Source organism: Mesitornis unicolor, unplaced genomic scaffold, assembly GCF_000695765.1.
Source record: "Mesitornis unicolor isolate BGI_N332 unplaced genomic scaffold, ASM69576v1 scaffold29660, whole genome shotgun sequence".
NCBI lineage: Eukaryota > Metazoa > Chordata > Aves > Mesitornithiformes > Mesitornithidae > Mesitornis > Mesitornis unicolor.
Genome location: NW_010156737.1, coordinates 1 through 18,039, shown reverse-complemented (window position 1 = coordinate 18,039; position 18,039 = coordinate 1). Strand labels below are relative to the sequence as shown.

At 36.4% G+C, this 18,039-nt stretch overlaps 1 protein-coding gene across 1 annotated transcript; it reads right to left on the bottom strand.

Moving 5' to 3' along the window:
* Positions 1 to 6,674: 6,674 nt before the first annotated feature.
* On the bottom strand, positions 6,675 to 16,649 carry LOC104548307 (activated RNA polymerase II transcriptional coactivator p15). The gene is made up of 4 exons (XM_010194297.1): positions 16,578 to 16,649; positions 14,735 to 14,854; positions 9,330 to 9,438; positions 6,675 to 7,000 (listed from the first exon to the last, which is right to left on the bottom strand). Exons 1-4 carry the CDS (start codon positions 16,647 to 16,649, stop codon positions 6,921 to 6,923), a joined length of 381 nt encoding a protein of 126 aa, XP_010192599.1. The 3' UTR covers positions 6,675 to 6,920.
* Between the last annotated feature and the right edge of the window lie 1,390 nt (positions 16,650 to 18,039).

The following is an 18,039-nucleotide window of genomic DNA, read 5'->3' as shown; positions in this document are numbered from 1 at the left end:
TAAAACTGGGGCTTTGAGGCAATACTGACCTAAAGCACATCAAACTCGTTGCCCAAAGCACACAGCAGCGTCTTTGTCCAAGAACTTCCACACAAGAAGTTAACCAGTCTCTTCCTTCAGCCAAGGATGCGACCTTCATCTGTGGAAGGCTCCAAATTTCTCATAAAGCTTCATAGAAATTTATCTCTTCAGTTAAGATGAATGCTTCAAAGTATCAAAAGCACAAATAAAAACACTTAAAAGCGATATATTGGTATAGATTCAATAGCTTTAAAAATTCTGTACTGTACATAGCGTTCACCTAGGCAGTTCTTTTTAAAGAAATTCATTGCTGTAACTTTTTCATAGATACTGTATTAAAAAAGGGCATGTCTGATGAACTCACGTTTGAACAGAAGCAGTTCCAAATTTAAGCTCAGCATTTCTTAACATTTTGAGGCTGTTTTTTGCCTTCAAAATGTGAAAAATACTGTTTCTGAAACATGTCCTGAAAACATTCAGAAAACAACTTATTTCTTTAGCTGCACATTTCCCTTTCTTCACCTTGTCACATGGCATATCACAAGCTTGCAATTTTACATTCCTGACAGACACCTCTCTCTCTTTTCAACAGTTGCTCAGACTACAGAGCAGTCTCAGCCAGATAACAACCCAGGAATATAACACCATCTAGTAAGAAACGCAACCAAGTGCAACCTTCACAAGTTCATTTTCAAAAGCTACAACTGGAACATATTAAAAACAAGAAGTTGCAAAACTCTTTAATGATGACAGTAAAAGTAATTTCAGTTTCCTGCAGAATGGTGACACAAAATTAAAATACCAAGGCATGAACCCATTTACAGGTGAAGCAGCAAAATACCTAGATATTTATGAAAATTATATTTTAACAGATAAGCCATATTTTCCACAGGTTACTACAAATTGTTTTGACAGATGACAGGCATGTTACTGTGGAATAGTAGTGTAACAGATATTGTCTGAAAATGAGAGAGATATGCACTTTTCCTACAGTCTCAGAGAAGTGACTCAGAGTAAATCACAGCAACTAGTTCTCCTACTACTGAAACAGGACCACACAATATACACCATCAAACCTCTAAAAAAAAATAGGGTATACATAGGGACAAGCACACTGCAAATTAATATTGTTCAAATGTTTCTTTGAAGAGACAGGAGGGCAGTCTTTACATCATGAACACTATTCATGTCCTAGAAGGCACTTGAGGAACTTCTCAGGATACCAAAGCAACTGAGTTTTGTTCCCATTAACCAAACCATTGTAATTACAAGTTCCCTTGCTTATGGCAAGCAGATACCCAGGTGATTATTTTTACCCCAGGAACTGTTTCACTGTGGTATTTTCCAAGTCGCTAGTAATCCCTTCAGGGGAAAAAGCATATGTCCAGTACTTTCACAGAGGATAATAATCCAAGCTAGTATGAAGAAAATTACTTCCTTTGGGGAGTATGCAGGTTAGAAAGATTAATCCAATTATTTTAAGTATACTTTATCACAATGCTAAAAATAAATAACATGAAGACATACAACCTTTAACTGGTCTGTTAGCAACAGCAGCTCTATCTGCCAACTAACGTTAGCATCCAGTCATTAAGATTTTCCTTGTCTTGTGATAACATGTGTGTAGCCAGAGATGTTTTGCTCCAAGAGATGGAGGGATGCTTCCATTCAGAATACAAATAATATGCAAAGGGAGCTGCAGATCTCAGTAAGGGGTGGCAAGTGGAGAGCAGAGAAAACAGCAGAGCTCTGCAGAGCCATTTCAAGTTGAGATAGCTAGCAAAAAGCTTTGAAGATTACATTAAATCAACACCACTGACTGCAAATTTTTATTGCTATATACCACCTTTCAATTTCAAACAGTTAATTGTTAGGGTCACATCTATCTCATTTGTTCTTAATATGGAATGTCATTTGCATCTCCCTCAGATCTCTTCAGATAGTATTTTAGTGAACAGAACTTAGATCTTTCTACTCCTAAAATGAAAGGAGCTTTATTCTCAACAGCCTGAAAATGATTCTGACACATTAGCCAACTAGTGAAAACATAAAAAATTTAAACTTCTGAGGTGTGAAACAATTCTTCTTCAGATAACACCACAAGTAACAGGGTTATATAAAAGCATAGCATTACTTTAGCAGTTTCTTATCTCACTGACTTCTGCCCAAGTGAACTGCTAACTAACAGCATTGTACTAAGCATGCTGGCCACAAATATGGCCATAAAACAAAATGTTATTATTCAGCCTTATCAAATACACCTAGAGATTTCCAAGGACAGTCTCTTCATTCCACCAACTTCCACAGTGCTACAGCAAGCTCTATTCACCTTTAGGGTTGAGAGCCCAGCTGCTTCCAAAGGACAACGTTTTTAAAATCTGGACTCCTCAACCCAACCGCAGCTAATGACTCATTCACCACCCCATCAATGATGAGTATAAGGACTCACTGAAAGTAAAAAGGAAGTACAATGAAAACCAAATTAACCAGATTCTTACAAAAAATTATAATATTTTTGTTAAATGAAGCACAACACCAAGGGAACAGCTGTCGCCAAGTTCTCAGCCTTTAAGTTACACCTATGACTAATGACATGTCCCTCTGCTCACAAGACAGCCCAATTTAAACTGACCTGGAAAATCATCACTAAGCCAAGGACCAACTATTTTAGTTCTTCAGCGGGAGTCTTCACACTTTTACATAACATTGAGAGCCAAGGACACGCAGGCTTGATTCACAACAGGAAAAACATTGCCTATCAGATTGCTCTTTCACACAGAGCCACCAGAGCTACAGTCAAAGATGAATCCTATCTGTCAGTGGATGGCAGTAAATAATAGGCAGGACACGATGACCCTCCATCAACCCGAACACCGCTTCCTTCTTCTGAGCCACAGTCATTTGCTTCTGTGGCTGTAACTGCTAAACTAAACAAAATTACTTGAAGAAAAACAGTTAGGTTCAGGGCTACAATCAGTTAATCCACAGCAAGCATGTGAAAACAAATACATAAGGAAACCTATCCTGACCTAACTGACCAATAATAAATAAATGGGTGCAAAGATTATTTTCTATCTAATCGATGGTTACATTTAGTCAGACCAAAAAGAAACTCCACTGAAAGAAGATAATCAGCCATTTTCAGCTACTTATCAAGCACTTTCCACTCAATGTTTGAAAGCGTGTTTATACCTGCTGCTTCCATATTTATGTGACATTTGCTCTTCTATCACACACAAACAATCCCCACCCACAAACAGAGAAAGTATAAAATGTTTAAGTTTTTAAATTTTCAAATTACAGCAATTGCAAGAAACAAACAACAGTTTCCATAACAATTTTTTAAAAACAGTATTAGTGCAGCTAAACTTCTATTAAAAATAACACTATGTCAAGAGAAGTCTTCGTTTATTTTCAAGTGTTGACATTGTTATTACACATAGGCCATTTAACTGGTTTTTTTTATTTGAACAATAAGGTAATTACAGTTGGAGGGCTCATATTTCTAGTGGCCTCTCTGCAGTAGATACCACCAGAGCAAAACATAAAACATTCCACATGGTTAACAATATGACATTTGAGTTACCAGAATTACAACCATCTTTTTTTTTCTTTTCGCTAACAGATCACAAAGTACGTACGTAACTGGGGCATTTCCTTTAACAGAAATATCAAACTTAGTACTGCATTTGTTCAATTTCAATATGAATATCTCTACATAAGAGTAACATCATACACGACAGTTTGAATTATCACACATACGGTACTTTGGCAGCTCTAACTGTGATGTATTTTTCCTCCTAAGCTCCATAGTAGGTTTAATTTATAAAACATATTGCTAATACGCCCTGCATAAACACAAAAAATCAAACACAACTTTCTTTTGTCACTTCAATGGGAAAGGGAGCAGTGTTTTTATCTCACATTACACAGCCTTTTCATACACGCATCATTTCCTTCCATGAACATATCTGTATGTACCCTAACTACCATTTTGTCTGCAATAAAATTATTCAAAAACCTCTGAATTTTCTTCTCAAATGAGAAAGACTATAGCTGTAGACAATTACATGATAAATCACTACTGACTATTTATTTCAAAATAACACTGAATATGTCAAATTTTTATCAAGTAACAAGCACATCAGTCATCTGAGGTGCAATGAATTTCCTCACAATTTCACTCATCTCATTTTGAGTTAATTTGTGAAGCTGAATGGTTTATTTAGTAACCTTTTTTGTAGGACATTCATGCAGATGTTAAGACCGGCTCAGGTAAAATATATGATGTTTTATCATTATTACAGGCAGAAATATAACTAGCAGATGGAAAACTACTTTAAAAACACACGCTAAGTAAAATCAAATGGCCCTAAATTTTTATCTAGTAAAGTGGGATTAACAGCTCCAGTAATTATCCCATATTCAGCAAAGGGATTATCTATAATAGAAACTAATAGCTCCTGGTTAACAAATATTAAGTTCTTTGAACAGCTCTACCATCAGTTTTCACAAGAGAACTAATCACTATATTAACACTTTTTCACTTACTCCCTGCAAATTAATGAATTTAATTCTCCCCTTTCCTGAAAACAATTATATTGTACTCTGATACACAACTGCCATCCAATGATCTACTACCACAGTAATCCAAGTGAGGACAACGTTCCCTCTAATATAATCATGCACTTTAAAGTAGCTACATGGAAATTTTGAGGTAAAATGGATGAAATCTGGTTGCAAAAATTCAGATTTAAAGAAAAAAAAATAATATTTTACATATCTATATCTATACAAACACAAATACTGCAAATAAAAATAATCTGGAACCTATCAATAGTGACCTGAAACAATTTATCCCATTCATTAATCTGTGAAATTTTAGCAGATGTTTCGTATTTATTCTGTTTGGTCCAAATATCCCTACATGCCTTTAACAATCACTCAAAAAAGTTGTGCCCAAAAATGCATCTGCTACCACAAAGTATCTCTTCACCCTTTTATTCACCCTCAAGCAGCTCAGATTTCCTGAGCTATACAAAAACAGATCTTAATTTTATTTGTAGTATGTCAACAATGGGTAAGATAAAAAGCAGGTAGAGGTATCTGACATAACATTTAAATAATGTATGTTTCACCTTTCCTCACCTATTTGTATTGAATTATAAACTTTGCAGCACAGGGACAGTTTATATATGGCACTTCCATATATATGGCACTTCCCTGCTCTGGCAGGGGGATTGGACTGGATGATCTTTTGAGGTCCCTTCCAATCCCTAACGTTCTGTCATTCTGTGATTCCATGCACGTTTGTGACATAAACAATTAAGATATTCCAAAATTAAACAGGATTTACTATTTATCTACACCAAATTTTTAAAATACAAAGTTTAACATCAAATGGGAAAATTACAGCTGAACCAGTTCAGCAGTACATTGACTACATAGTCTTGAAATGTCAATTTTCATGACATTGTTTCATCTTTTTCCTTCGATTAATTGAATTAAGTCAGAAAACGAACTCTTCTCCAATTCTGCTAACCTACAATTCTTCACTGTAGTTATTATGTCAGCTAACTTGGATCTTTCACCGTTAACTTCCATACTGGCATGCCCCTTATCTCTTCAAGTTCTACTCAAACATCATATTCTCCCTTCTTCATCTCATTGTGTGCGACACCTACCAAGAAGCCCTTCAACCGGGGCAGTATCTAATGTAATAGACCTTCCACTGGACAGAGGCTTCTGACCAGTGCAGCACAATAGCTGACAAGCAAAGTTCGCTAGAGTCATGATCCACTATGTACCAGCGCTCCACTGTAAGCGCTAAGAATCTTCAGTACAAAAAATAAAGTAGCTGTGCACACGTAAGCTACACAAAACAAGCCAAGTAAAGTGTTTTGGGCAGGCAGTGTGGACAGGGCATGATAGCCAGACATTTTGGCTGAAGCAATTTTAATCCTGTTTGACTTTTAACCTGTGTTATACCCTAGTTTAAGCATCACTGTTTACACAGTACTTTCAAACAAACCCCTACAAAGACAGGTTAACTGTTCTTTTCTGTAGAATAACTAGTTAGTATGTGTTCAAGAATGAATTTAGTGCCGTTTGAAAAGGGCACCTAACTAATAAGCACATCTGGAGCTTTTAAATACTATCTTACTCTGACGTATATGTCTATTACTGTAAAAGTTTACATATCAGATTCTAAAATCTAGAGTCCAAGAAAAAAGGCTAATTGTATTTTCTAAGTCAAGCAAGCTATAGAAAAATGGGAAGAAATAGCATGTGGCTCTTGTTCAAGTGTTACTGTTTAGCATAACACTTCATGCAAGGAACGCAAAAAAGTCTATATACTCAGGACTGTTTACATCTGAATAAATAGGGTAAATTAGCAAATACAGTATTTAAAGTTATCTACAAAAATGTGTTTTACCAAGTATTCACTGTTTGTATCAAGTCTTAAAGCAGAAAGCTGTCAGGGCAATGCCAAAGAGTATGAGACAAAAGAAAAATTAAATGGAGACATTTTAAGAAATCTCCTCAGAAAACAAATTATTAATTGCTAACTAAACTGAAACTAAAACAAAGACTAAAACTATTAGGTGGCCTTATCAGCAATCACCTTCAATCAAAAGGCCATAAACAAGTAAGCTTTACATATTATTTGATTTGTTTATTTTACACCATGAGGTGAAAGCAACACATTTCCTTTTAGTAAAGTATACACAAATAGCCTCACTCAGAATACACTTTTAATGCACATAAAAAAAGTATTCATCTTACAAATCGTTTAGCAATCCAAATATACAATAGCTTGAAAAACAATATTTTAGAAAACAAAAGCCAATGTAAAAAGACCGCTTCAAACAACTAAAAGTTCTTGTATGGCTCTGTCTTTACAGTTTTCTTACTGCATCATCAATATCAGATATCTGTTCCTTCAGCTGGTTCCACTGTTCTGGATTTAAAGAAATACCTGAAATGCATTAAAAATAAGCACTTAAGACAAAAAAAAAACAAAAAAGTGGTGCAGGATCTTGCATAATTACTATCAAGGCTGGTTTCATACACAGTCTATGGCATAACTATTAATTCTTGAGCTCCTTCAGCAATCATCTCGGTTACAAAGTGAAACTGCTCATATGGAACACTTCAGCTTAACTTTAGACTTCAGCTTTTTCTGGACAAGTTTAAATTACAAAGAAAATGAGTACAGTGTAACACATTTATTCACAAGTAATAGGCTAAACACAGGAAGAGAAATATAGCTCACGCCTTGACAGAAGGCGGCACAAGAGCCCTGGGTGAGAAGTAGGAAATAATTTGTATTCCTCTTGGCTCCTGAAAGCCACACCGTTGTGTACTGAACTTCTATACACTTTTAAAGTACCATAATTCTGTGGGTTTCTTCCTCCCGTCTCTTAAAGCACTGTAAATAACTCATACTGCAAGTATCATTTTCTATTCCACTCCCTAGCGCTCACAAAACAACACTGAAGTTGTTTTTTTCACTTCAATTTCATCATAGATTCTAGTGACGTACAATCAACACTCATTCAATGCCCCAAAACCCATCTCCTCAGTTCTGTATCTGTGCTTTCTTAGGTTCGAGTGCAGAGACATGTTTCCTTTGTGATTTAGTCCCCTCATCCTTCCCCTACAATCTCTATGCCAACTCTATGCAAGTACAGACTCACAGGCCTACCTCTCATACTCTCTCCAGCCAGGTTCTTCTACTATTTACCCTCACCCTCCCCCCATCAGTGATCAGGTTTCCTTCATTACTTTCTCTCTGTAGGTGGAGCAGGGCCTACACAGGTGAAACTTTGAATTCCATTTTTGGGGCTCATAAGCTTTTTTTTTTTCCTCCTTCTACCATTACTGTCTTACCAGAGCACCACCATAATTTTTAGCAGCAAGCAGTCTGCATAGAGCTACTCTACCCAGTTTTTCACTAGTTTTTAGAGGGCAAGTTTCTTTTTAAAACAGTTAGGTCAGTGTGCTAACCATTACTAGGGGACCAAATGTCATCAAGATGTCCCTGAACCACATACCAGATGAACTGCACATAGTTCAGATCTGCTGTTTGAAACAATCTGACACATAATTTAAACTGCTGGATTTTTTTTCTTCTGTTTATGATTACGTAATTTCAACTGCTTATACTGTTTTTAGGATAGCTAGATAAGCAGCTCGTAAGTACTTCAACATCAGACTCACATACTGTATTAGATTCTCATTAATTTTATCACAATAAAATTCAGACCCACATTGATTCAATTGAATCAATTCAATTCAATTGATTCAAATTCAATTGCTACATTGAAAATTGATTCAATTGCCACATTGCCACATTTTGCTACATAGCGTAGTTTTTGTCACTTGGTCTACGCATCAAATCCCATTGTAGCTTGCCACTCAAACTACATATACTTCCACCTCAAAACAGAGCAGGTTATAGTCCTTAGAAGTTAAAGTAAGCTTTAAGTAGCAAAAAATCCAGACCAAGAAATGTTCCTGTACAGTACCAGTACAGCTGTTCATACAAGCCTATTCTCAGTGGTTATTTAAGAAATGCTTCTCAGGCTTTCCAAATGTCTGTTCAGAGTTGCTTCTGGACACACCAGAAGAATGCAACAACACCTTACACTGATTCTACATTAAATGTCTTCGATCTTCAGGGCAGAATGTTTCACACTTACCTCTTCTCATGGCACAATATGCAGAATGATTAAAACAAGGCTTTTCTAACAGAAGTAACATGACATTAAGCAAAGCACTACTACTGTAACTATCCCCACATCATCTTGCAGGTGGCGAAGTTTTGAAAATAGTTCGGTGAAGGCATGACATAGAGCAAGTAAGGGATACCTGCTTTAATAAGTAAGTTGAATCTTTACAGTGAATTTTGAAATAAGAAATCCAATTGTAATAAAAGGAAGAAATGGAGCTGATTAAGTTGGGGTGGGGGAGAGGGAAGGAAGTGGGATGAAAGTAAGGGGTGGAAGGGAAAGCAGGGCTATGTTTATAACTCCCATAGCAAATGTGCTTGTATATGATGTGTTGTCTTCCATAAATCCTGGAGTATCCATACAGGAAAAGAGACTTTGGTCAATGAACCCACTTCGCTTTTGTTTATAATCTCCAGGTAAAACTAATCATTTGTCAAAATATAAATTATAAAAAAGTGAAAATATTACTCTAAAAATATCATGTAGCAATAAAGTATAAAAACCTGATACACTAAGTTTTCAGCAAAGTGCAGACAATGTTTTAATACAAAATAACATGAAGCAGAACAATACCTTTTCTGCCAGGCTTCATTTCACCTTCTTGATCCATCCAGTATTCTCTAATATCAATTAGGACTTTGCCTTTAAAGTCACGAACACTGACATACCTCATTTTGCCAATCTGTCAAAACATATACAAGGGTCTTTTAGGTATTGACGTATTACAGCATTCACTTTTCCCAGCAGTATCAGACCCAGACATGTGACACTGCACACTGCAGCTTATTTTAGACACCAGAGAAACAACTAGATCAAAAGCTTAATCCAGAGTAGTCAGTAGGCTAATAAGTAATGACAATATAAATGGATGAACGACTTAAAACGAATTCAGCATTCAATGCTCAATGCAAAAGTAGCTCTCCTAGAGTAAAAATACCTATATTCTTAACAAGCTCACTTCTTACAAAAACCACTAATTTACTGTTTTCTGAAATAAAATTTTGCCGTATTATAACTATCTTCATTCGCAGCAGCTGTAAACAAACAAGAAAGAAACAAGAAAGAGGAATATCTACTCCCATATTTAAATTTTAGTCCATTCCACATGTATAGAAATCAAATTAGATATTCACATGAGATAACCACAGTTTCTAGAGGTGCTTTTTGTTCTGGTATTGGTCTGGGTTTGTTTTTTTTTTCCCCAAACACAGCAAATACAGATGGTAATGAAGGTTAGCCACCAACTGTCCCATGCCTGCTCCCAAGTCCTCACAGTACTTCATTGGCAGTTAGAGGACTATCTCACTGTATCTACCCGGTGCTTAAAAAAAACACCCGAATTCTTTACGTTCACCCGCATGTAGCACAGCATGAAATTACTTTGGAATTCCATAACCTTTGCGTACAGTGTCTGAACTGAATTACAAGGGTGATTTTTTTTTGGAGGGGGGGAGAGGCAGGGAGGGAGAACTGCATGGGACAGGCACACTGATAACTATGCATTATGCTACATATTTAGGCTTATTGAAGATCTTCACATATTTGATAAAAATCTATTTGTTCACATAAATTCAAAGTATAATGTGAATTTGAGAATCAGAAATTAGATAATAAAAACACAGTCAAACACAATTAACATAAGAAATTCTTAGAATTCTGTGTGAACCTTCTGGATACACTTTATGAAGAATGTACATATTCTAAAGTAAATAATCTCAAAATAGATTATTCCTTCCTTATAAAACATTAACTTTAGTTTTCAACTTTCTTAGTTCATGTATCTTGCATCTTGATATAATTTAATGAGGGCCCAAACACATCTTACTAGCATGAATCTGACCAGAAAGCTTGAACTTGAACTTCAATCAACTAAAATCATGCACAGACATAAGCAGCTGTTATTTCACAAAATAGATATAAACAAGAATACTTTGTTTGCTTAAAGTAATTTTTCCCCTTATGCGGATCATGCTAAATTAACTCTACAATTAGGACACCTTTAGATACCATAAACCTGAAGCAGTTGTTTTCCTACTTCAAAGCATCCTTTAAACGAAAAAAAAAAATAATAAATTACAGTTTATAATATTTTTGATTGATTTATTAAATACTTCCACTGTAATACAAGTTTAACATTCAAAAATAAGGTATGATGTGATGGTAGCTTAGTTTTTTCAGACCAAACTTGGTATTATGCCCAAGTCCATCAGCACTGCTAGCAAAGGATATCATAAATAGCCTACAAGACCAAGATTTCTTGTTTTTTACCCTCTAACGCTTCAGTGACTTTTAAGGTCACTTCTAAGAACAGCTTCAAGTAGCAACTTCTTTTTTATTTGGGCCTATCATAGAATATTAGTACATTGCAAAGTGCCGATTTGTTTTAGGAAATAAAATCTGATGTAATAGTGAAGATTACAGCTGCAAATATAGTAAAAAGATCAAGGATTTTAATTTTAAACAAAATACTACATGTCTTCATTTAACTACATTAAGGCAAGAAATGATAATGCAAAGTTCGTATTTCTCAATCAATAAGTTTACCTTAAATGGAAACAGTTCCATATGAAAATGCTCACATTAAATTGTGAATGCTTAGTTGAACACTGAAAAACAGCTGTCACTGCTAGTTTTAAATAGGCTTCTAAAGCACAATTCCAACTAACATCTAAGATCAAAAGCCTCAACAAAATCTAGATAAAACTAAGTAAATTTATGATTCTTGATGTTCAGTTACCTGCAATTCTGACACAGATTCATTTCTGAACAATTCTATTTTCATACAGCAGCTGATAGTCCTAGAGTAATTTCACTGATCTAAGACACCTTTGTATTTCTATAACCACAGTAGTATTCCAAGAGTTGTATTGACTTACCACAGCATAGTTACTGCAGTTCAACCTTCACAGACAAGTTCATATGCTTTTTATTAAACGTTACAGCTCCTTAGATTACGCTATTCTATTGAATTACATAAACCAGAAAATATTAAAAGCATTATTTTCAGGTTTCCGTTTCTTAGAATAAAATGCACTGAACTGTGTCTTGGTTCCTTTCACAGCTATACAGCTGACTTCCTGTATGAGTTTCAGCAATCACCTTCTTTACCATTTTTGCCTCCTATTTCCAGTTTGTCTTGATTAAACTGTATACACACTGGGGAATTAGAAACAGCAAAAAATCATCATTCTTTCTTAGCTGACAACTAAATGTCTAGCACTAGAAGGAACACAATAAAGAGTCTTGTAAACAGGGAGATCTGCAACACAGCAAACCAACTGTGAAATACATCGGTGACCACTTAAGTTTCAGAATTAATGTGCTAAAACCAACTACCTTTCCTGAGCAACATAAACTTATATATTTATCTGCTTTCAGGAGCCTATGATAGATAAAGGCATTACGCTGGGAAACTGAAGAACTTATTTCACACAAGTCAAAAAGGAAACAGGAGCCAAACTTCAAAAAAACTGTAAATAAAAAAGGCAGTGGGGAGTGGGGGAAGCAGGACGAAAGACAGACAGATGACTTCTGAAGTAACGATTTCTGTGAAATGCCCGATTATGCGATGTCATTCCACTTTGGATAGACATTAATCCTGACAGCATTAGCAAACCGTATCCAAATCTGGAATAGGTAGATGACAGGATTTGACAAACTAACCAAAGCACATGATGCAGAGCTCACATTGGCTTAAAGCCACAGGCAGGAATCTAATGTATCAACACTAAACCCTTCCATTAACGTGAATAACACTTGTCCTTAGGGCCTCTGGTAACACAGCATAAATGGGAGTAAGATAAATTTCCACACCCCAACTGCACCCAAATCTTTAACAAATTTCAAATTATACCAGGCTACCTCTAAAACCTAGAGGCCAAGACATGTACATAAGTAAAATACATTTGATCTCTTATATCGTATTAATTCCCTTCTACTTAAATTTGTAGTATTCTTCATAAGTAGTTTCAAGAATACCATTACATCAACATTAGTCTCAAACAAAAATAATAAAATGTATAATCTTAATGAAAATGCTGAACCTTATGAATACAGCTGTCACAACGTGCTCTATAGTAAAGGAAGATGTATACTTTAAGAACACAGCCTGAAGGTGTAGAAGAAACCTCTAAGTATCACATCATTTGCTGCCGCTTCCACACACAGTATGGAGGCCACAGAAATTCTGACTATCCTATGAATGCTTTACAGCCTGACTTCCATCAACTGAAGTCACATTTGTAAGTTATACTGCAAAGTCCCTGCACAACAGAGATCATTTTACTGCCGTGGGAAAGCAGAAATGAGAGTTTCTAGTATCAATAATACACCTAGAACAAACAAAACCATATACTACTGTACTATTGGATCTTCCAGCAAGCTCTCCTGGGCGGAGGGGAGAGAACTGGAGTATCCTCAGACCTACAGTGCTATTTCTACACTGAAACAGTTACATCATAGTTGACGCACATGAACTGATGTAGCATGAAAAAACTCAAAATGCTCCAACAGAGCAAGCAATCTAAAAAAAATTCTGCTGTTGATTAACTAAAAGGCAGGCAAAGACTATGTAACACTGATGTTTTAGGTCAAGGTCAGTTTAATATTTTTTCTGTATTATATTCAACACTAGAAGAATCCGGTTCTTATCAGACTAACAGGAGTCCTCTACTGTCTGTTTTTGGTAACTTTTTATTATCTTAGCTCAAAAAGATTGAAAGACATCAGCACACACAAATACTACTGCTTTTATTTGAAAGGGTGTGGGGTGGCTTTGCATCAGGTGAGCATTAAATTTTTAACTGCTTTCCTCAAGGTTGGAATTTCTGAACTTATTACTAACACAGCATAAAGCTTACACATTGCTTCTTTGAGTTCTGCAGTTCACCTCATTAAGTGCAGAAGACACTACCTCATTTTTCCTACATGGTTCAAAGCATGACCCAGCAGAATTAAAAATACTATATTCTTCCTTCAGTGGGGAAGTCCAGGCATTGCCTTCAATTGAAGCTATCCCTCCTCACAACTATACATGAAGAGGAAAGTGAGAATTGATACATTAAAAGTAACTTTCCTGAATTACAGTATCAGTTAAGCAGCTCTCTCTAGAAAACATATGTTTGCCATAGTACTTTGCACAGCTGCAGCCCAAAGCTTTCTTTTGCTTTACTCAGCATCAGGGCCATCTTATTAGGCACCTCTCCCACACCTTTTCACAAACTGAAAAATCAAAGTCTTTAAGCATTTAAGTTCCTTTCCAGCCAGCTAGTAAGAGACATTTAGTAAGTCCACATCCCTAAAACAGGTAACGTATATTCTACGTATACTCTTGCACAGCTTTCAGCACACACTGCTACTGCCTCAGCTAACCTCAGGAACTGCAATACTCTGAATTCACAAACACATTGTGCTACTGAAAAATGTACATTCCCCCATCTTAAAAACAAGAACAATGTCAAAAATTACAATCTTTCTGGATGTTTAGTGAGAAAAACCTGCATCAAAAAACAAATGAACATGCAAAACGTATTTCAAGACACTGTCTTATAACAAAAAGCCAAGCTGCCCTTGACCTAGTTAAAGAGGAATGACGAGTCCATACTTGGTTTCCAAGAAACTTCCTTTCAAGAGCCCTTACTAAAAAACATTTCCATGTAGAGATAGTCCTGGTCTAATATTTACAGTGTACTCATGGTAAGTCCTGTATTTATGGACAAAATGACTACCCAGAGAGTTACCACGGGCAAAGACATGAGGGTTCTATCAATTGATACAACCCAGATTCTTTTACTCTGCCGAAACCTGACAACGCCTTTTCAGAGCATCTCATCTGCATGCTAACATGCTAATCCACTTTGGCCAAGGCTTCAGGAGACCAAGTGCTATGTTGTCAAGATAATCAAGTAACCTCATAAAATTTATACTGAATATAACATAACATGTTACCTTAACCAGGCTCTAAGAGTCATCAATTTTACCTGAAACATATTCTCGTCTCTGTTACTGCTTTGCTTAGAAGAAGCTGCGCCTTTTGAACTTTCACCAGTCTTTTGTTTCTTTACAGGCTTTTCTGGAGCTACTTGCTTTTTCCTCTTTGCCTTGGAGCAAGAATAAAAAGTAAAAAAAAAAAAAAGCAAAGCATGAACCACAATTCATTCTGTAACTTATCAAAAAAGTACATGTTAGAGATCTCAATCTATTACTTTGCAATGCATACTATCACCTTCCTTCTGTGAAATCCAGTACCATACATTTAGACTGGAATTTTAAAAATATAAAAATCTTCAAATTAGCAAAATATAAAAATCTTCTGTTCCCAGCAATGTTTGCAATAATACTTAGGCTTTAAAGAGAATTTAATTAGATCAAAATAAATTTCAAAAAGCCTCCTCTTTATGCACAGTAATACTGCCAGTTCAGTAGTTTTAATAAAAAATTTAAAGTCTGATGGAAATTTCACCTTCCTTTCCACCAAGTGCAACAAAAATGCAGGACAGCTTACAACTCTTCTGATTTTTTTATAATAGATGAGATAATGAAGAGAGGATCTGGACATCACCTCGGTCATCGATTTTTTTTTTTAATCGGCATCAAATCTCTGCTCATAGCATGACAGATTAAACATGTTTTTAAAACATTCATATGGTATCACCTGTGAATCAGATTACCTGCAGATACTAAAAGTCACTGTTAATACTAAAGGTTTATAGCAACTGTGTATGCTCCAGAAAGAGTAATACAAGGATACCAAAAATTAGCCCCACATCCTAGAACCATATCATGGACAATATCTTTTAAAGACAAACAGTTCCAAGACACATGGGAAGTTATAATAGAAAAAAAAATAGAAAGAAACTAAACAACCAAAAAAACCCCACTTTACTGCCACTAAAACAGACTGTCTTTTCAGCAATACATTTCCCTATCAAAAAAACCACATAATTATTTTCTCTTACATTAAGAATTGACAGAATGCCTAATTTGCAAAGTGCAACCAAGTCACACTTGAATCAATTCAGTAAAGCAGATTGAGTCTCTTCATAAACTACACTGAAAGACCTGATGTCTGCGTTACCACCTGGCATTTCTTACAAAAATAAATTCACTAGGTATTTTTCAGGTTTTGTTCATTATAGGTATATATAGATATATAACATCTATACAGACTTATAAATCAAATAACTATTAAAAATAAATAGGAATGCTCAATTTGTACATTTAAAACAGTCAAGATATGTCAGAATTAATCAACTCAAAGACATTCAGATTGGCTCAGCTTTTAAGTGAGAAACCGGCAGGTGGTATTACAGTAAATGTAAGAATCTGTAAGAAGCAGAGAAAAAGAACATGCAAACAAGATAAAGTGGCACATGGAGGACAGGGCAAGTTTTGGACAAGTAATTCAGATACCAAGATGGGGGTGGGGGTAGCCCTCGACATTAGTCCAAATTCTTGCCACCAGGGGCAGGTTACACAGAAGCCTTATATCACTTGTCACAAAGCAGCAAGAAGTCCAGTAAGATTGTGGTTATATATATGTATAACATGGAAAACTCTGAACAGAGTAAATTGCAACTTAAGGAAAAAAGTTTACTGCGAGGCAAAGATCATCCCATTCACTCAAACCCCAGTCTTGGGACATGGATTTTTTTGGTGTAGTTATGGGGGAGGGTGGGTGGAAGAGAGGGTGGTGTTAGGGTTTAAGCATCAGATAAATCACATGGAACGACACGCATGTTGTGCCATAATGCTCACTCAATTCCTTGACCCCAGCCTGAAATACAAGAGTTACAGTAGTAATAAACCGTGTATAATGCTCACCTTTTTGTCAACTTCACTATCTGAATCACTGGCAGATGAGCTTGAGGACACAAGTTCCTTTGATTTAGGCATTCTAGGAAAAGAAAAGTAACGTGAAAACAGTATACAAGGATACATTCCATTACAGCTGGAAAGCTATCTTCAAACCTGTTTGTGAGGACTCATCTTATTAAAAAACCTCCTAAAGACTCACCTGCCTTTTCACATAAGCTTTAATACACATTGTAGATGTGATCTCAGACACTCTTCACGCTTACATCTCGTCCTTTGCTGCAACTGCATTAAACACAGTATTTAAGTTCCTGAACTGTTTACCAAGGGCAAATTTTTCAGCAGTTTCCTATGCCCCCAGGTATGGCAGAAATGCTAATGTAAAAAATACAATACTGTACTCCTGTTTAATTCATAGTGTTACATTCACAAATGTAAACTATGTCTACACTCTTACACAGGCATTTTGCCCAGTTGGATTTGCAAACAACATGCTGCATTATCACCATACCTACCGGCTAAAGTTGCCACCAGTACTACAAAAGTCTGAAAAAACACCTCAGTTGCCATGAACTAGAGTATTGCCATGAATATTTCCACTGCAGCTTCCAAGTATCAGTCACTAGAGTCTACTCATTTGCCAGACAAGTGAACATTCAAACTTTCCTTGAATGCATGTTGCCAAGCGTGCTTCTACATCTCTGGTATGCAAACATGTGGTTAGACACAGCAGTTGCACATCTTTCCTGCTACTAGAAACTACTTGCAACAAATAAGTAGCTCATTTGTTCTTTCAGAATACAAATAGGCATCCCAGAGACTGTATAAACTAAACTACAGGAAAGGCTAAGAAAAGATCAAAGCGGTGTATCTTGGGCAAGAAAAATGAGTAGCAGTGGTTTCAAAGCAGCAGTGAAATACACCATATTATGCAAAAGGAAAAATGGAATCTGAATAACGCTAATGGATCAATGTGGTTCTAAAGTACGATACGTTCTGTTGTGATAGCTTAGAGCACAACGATGGAAGATGTAGCACTGACAATGAAACAGGGCATGGGGAAGCAGACATAAGCCACGCTGCAGGATGGATGCTGAAAAGACCTGAAATGGGACAGTGTAAAAATAAACATAGCAAGAACATGAAATAGGGTAGGGAAACAAGAAGAGACGAGACGGACCAGGGCACAGGACAGGATGGACAGGCACCAGCAGGGCATAACCCCAGAGTCCGCATCAGGATGAGGGAGTGACAACATGGAGGAAGGTGGGGGCGGAAACCGGAGAAAAGAGAAATGGGGGGTGGTAGGTGCCCCTCGGGAGAGACTCGCTGGCGGAACGTGAGGAGACACCGAGGCACCGGTGCGAGCGAGAGCGGAATGAGACGGGACAAGCGAGGACGAAGGAATAGGAGAAAAGAAAGACAAGCGAGGACGAGCTAGGAACACCAGGTAGGCGGATCCCAGCCGCCA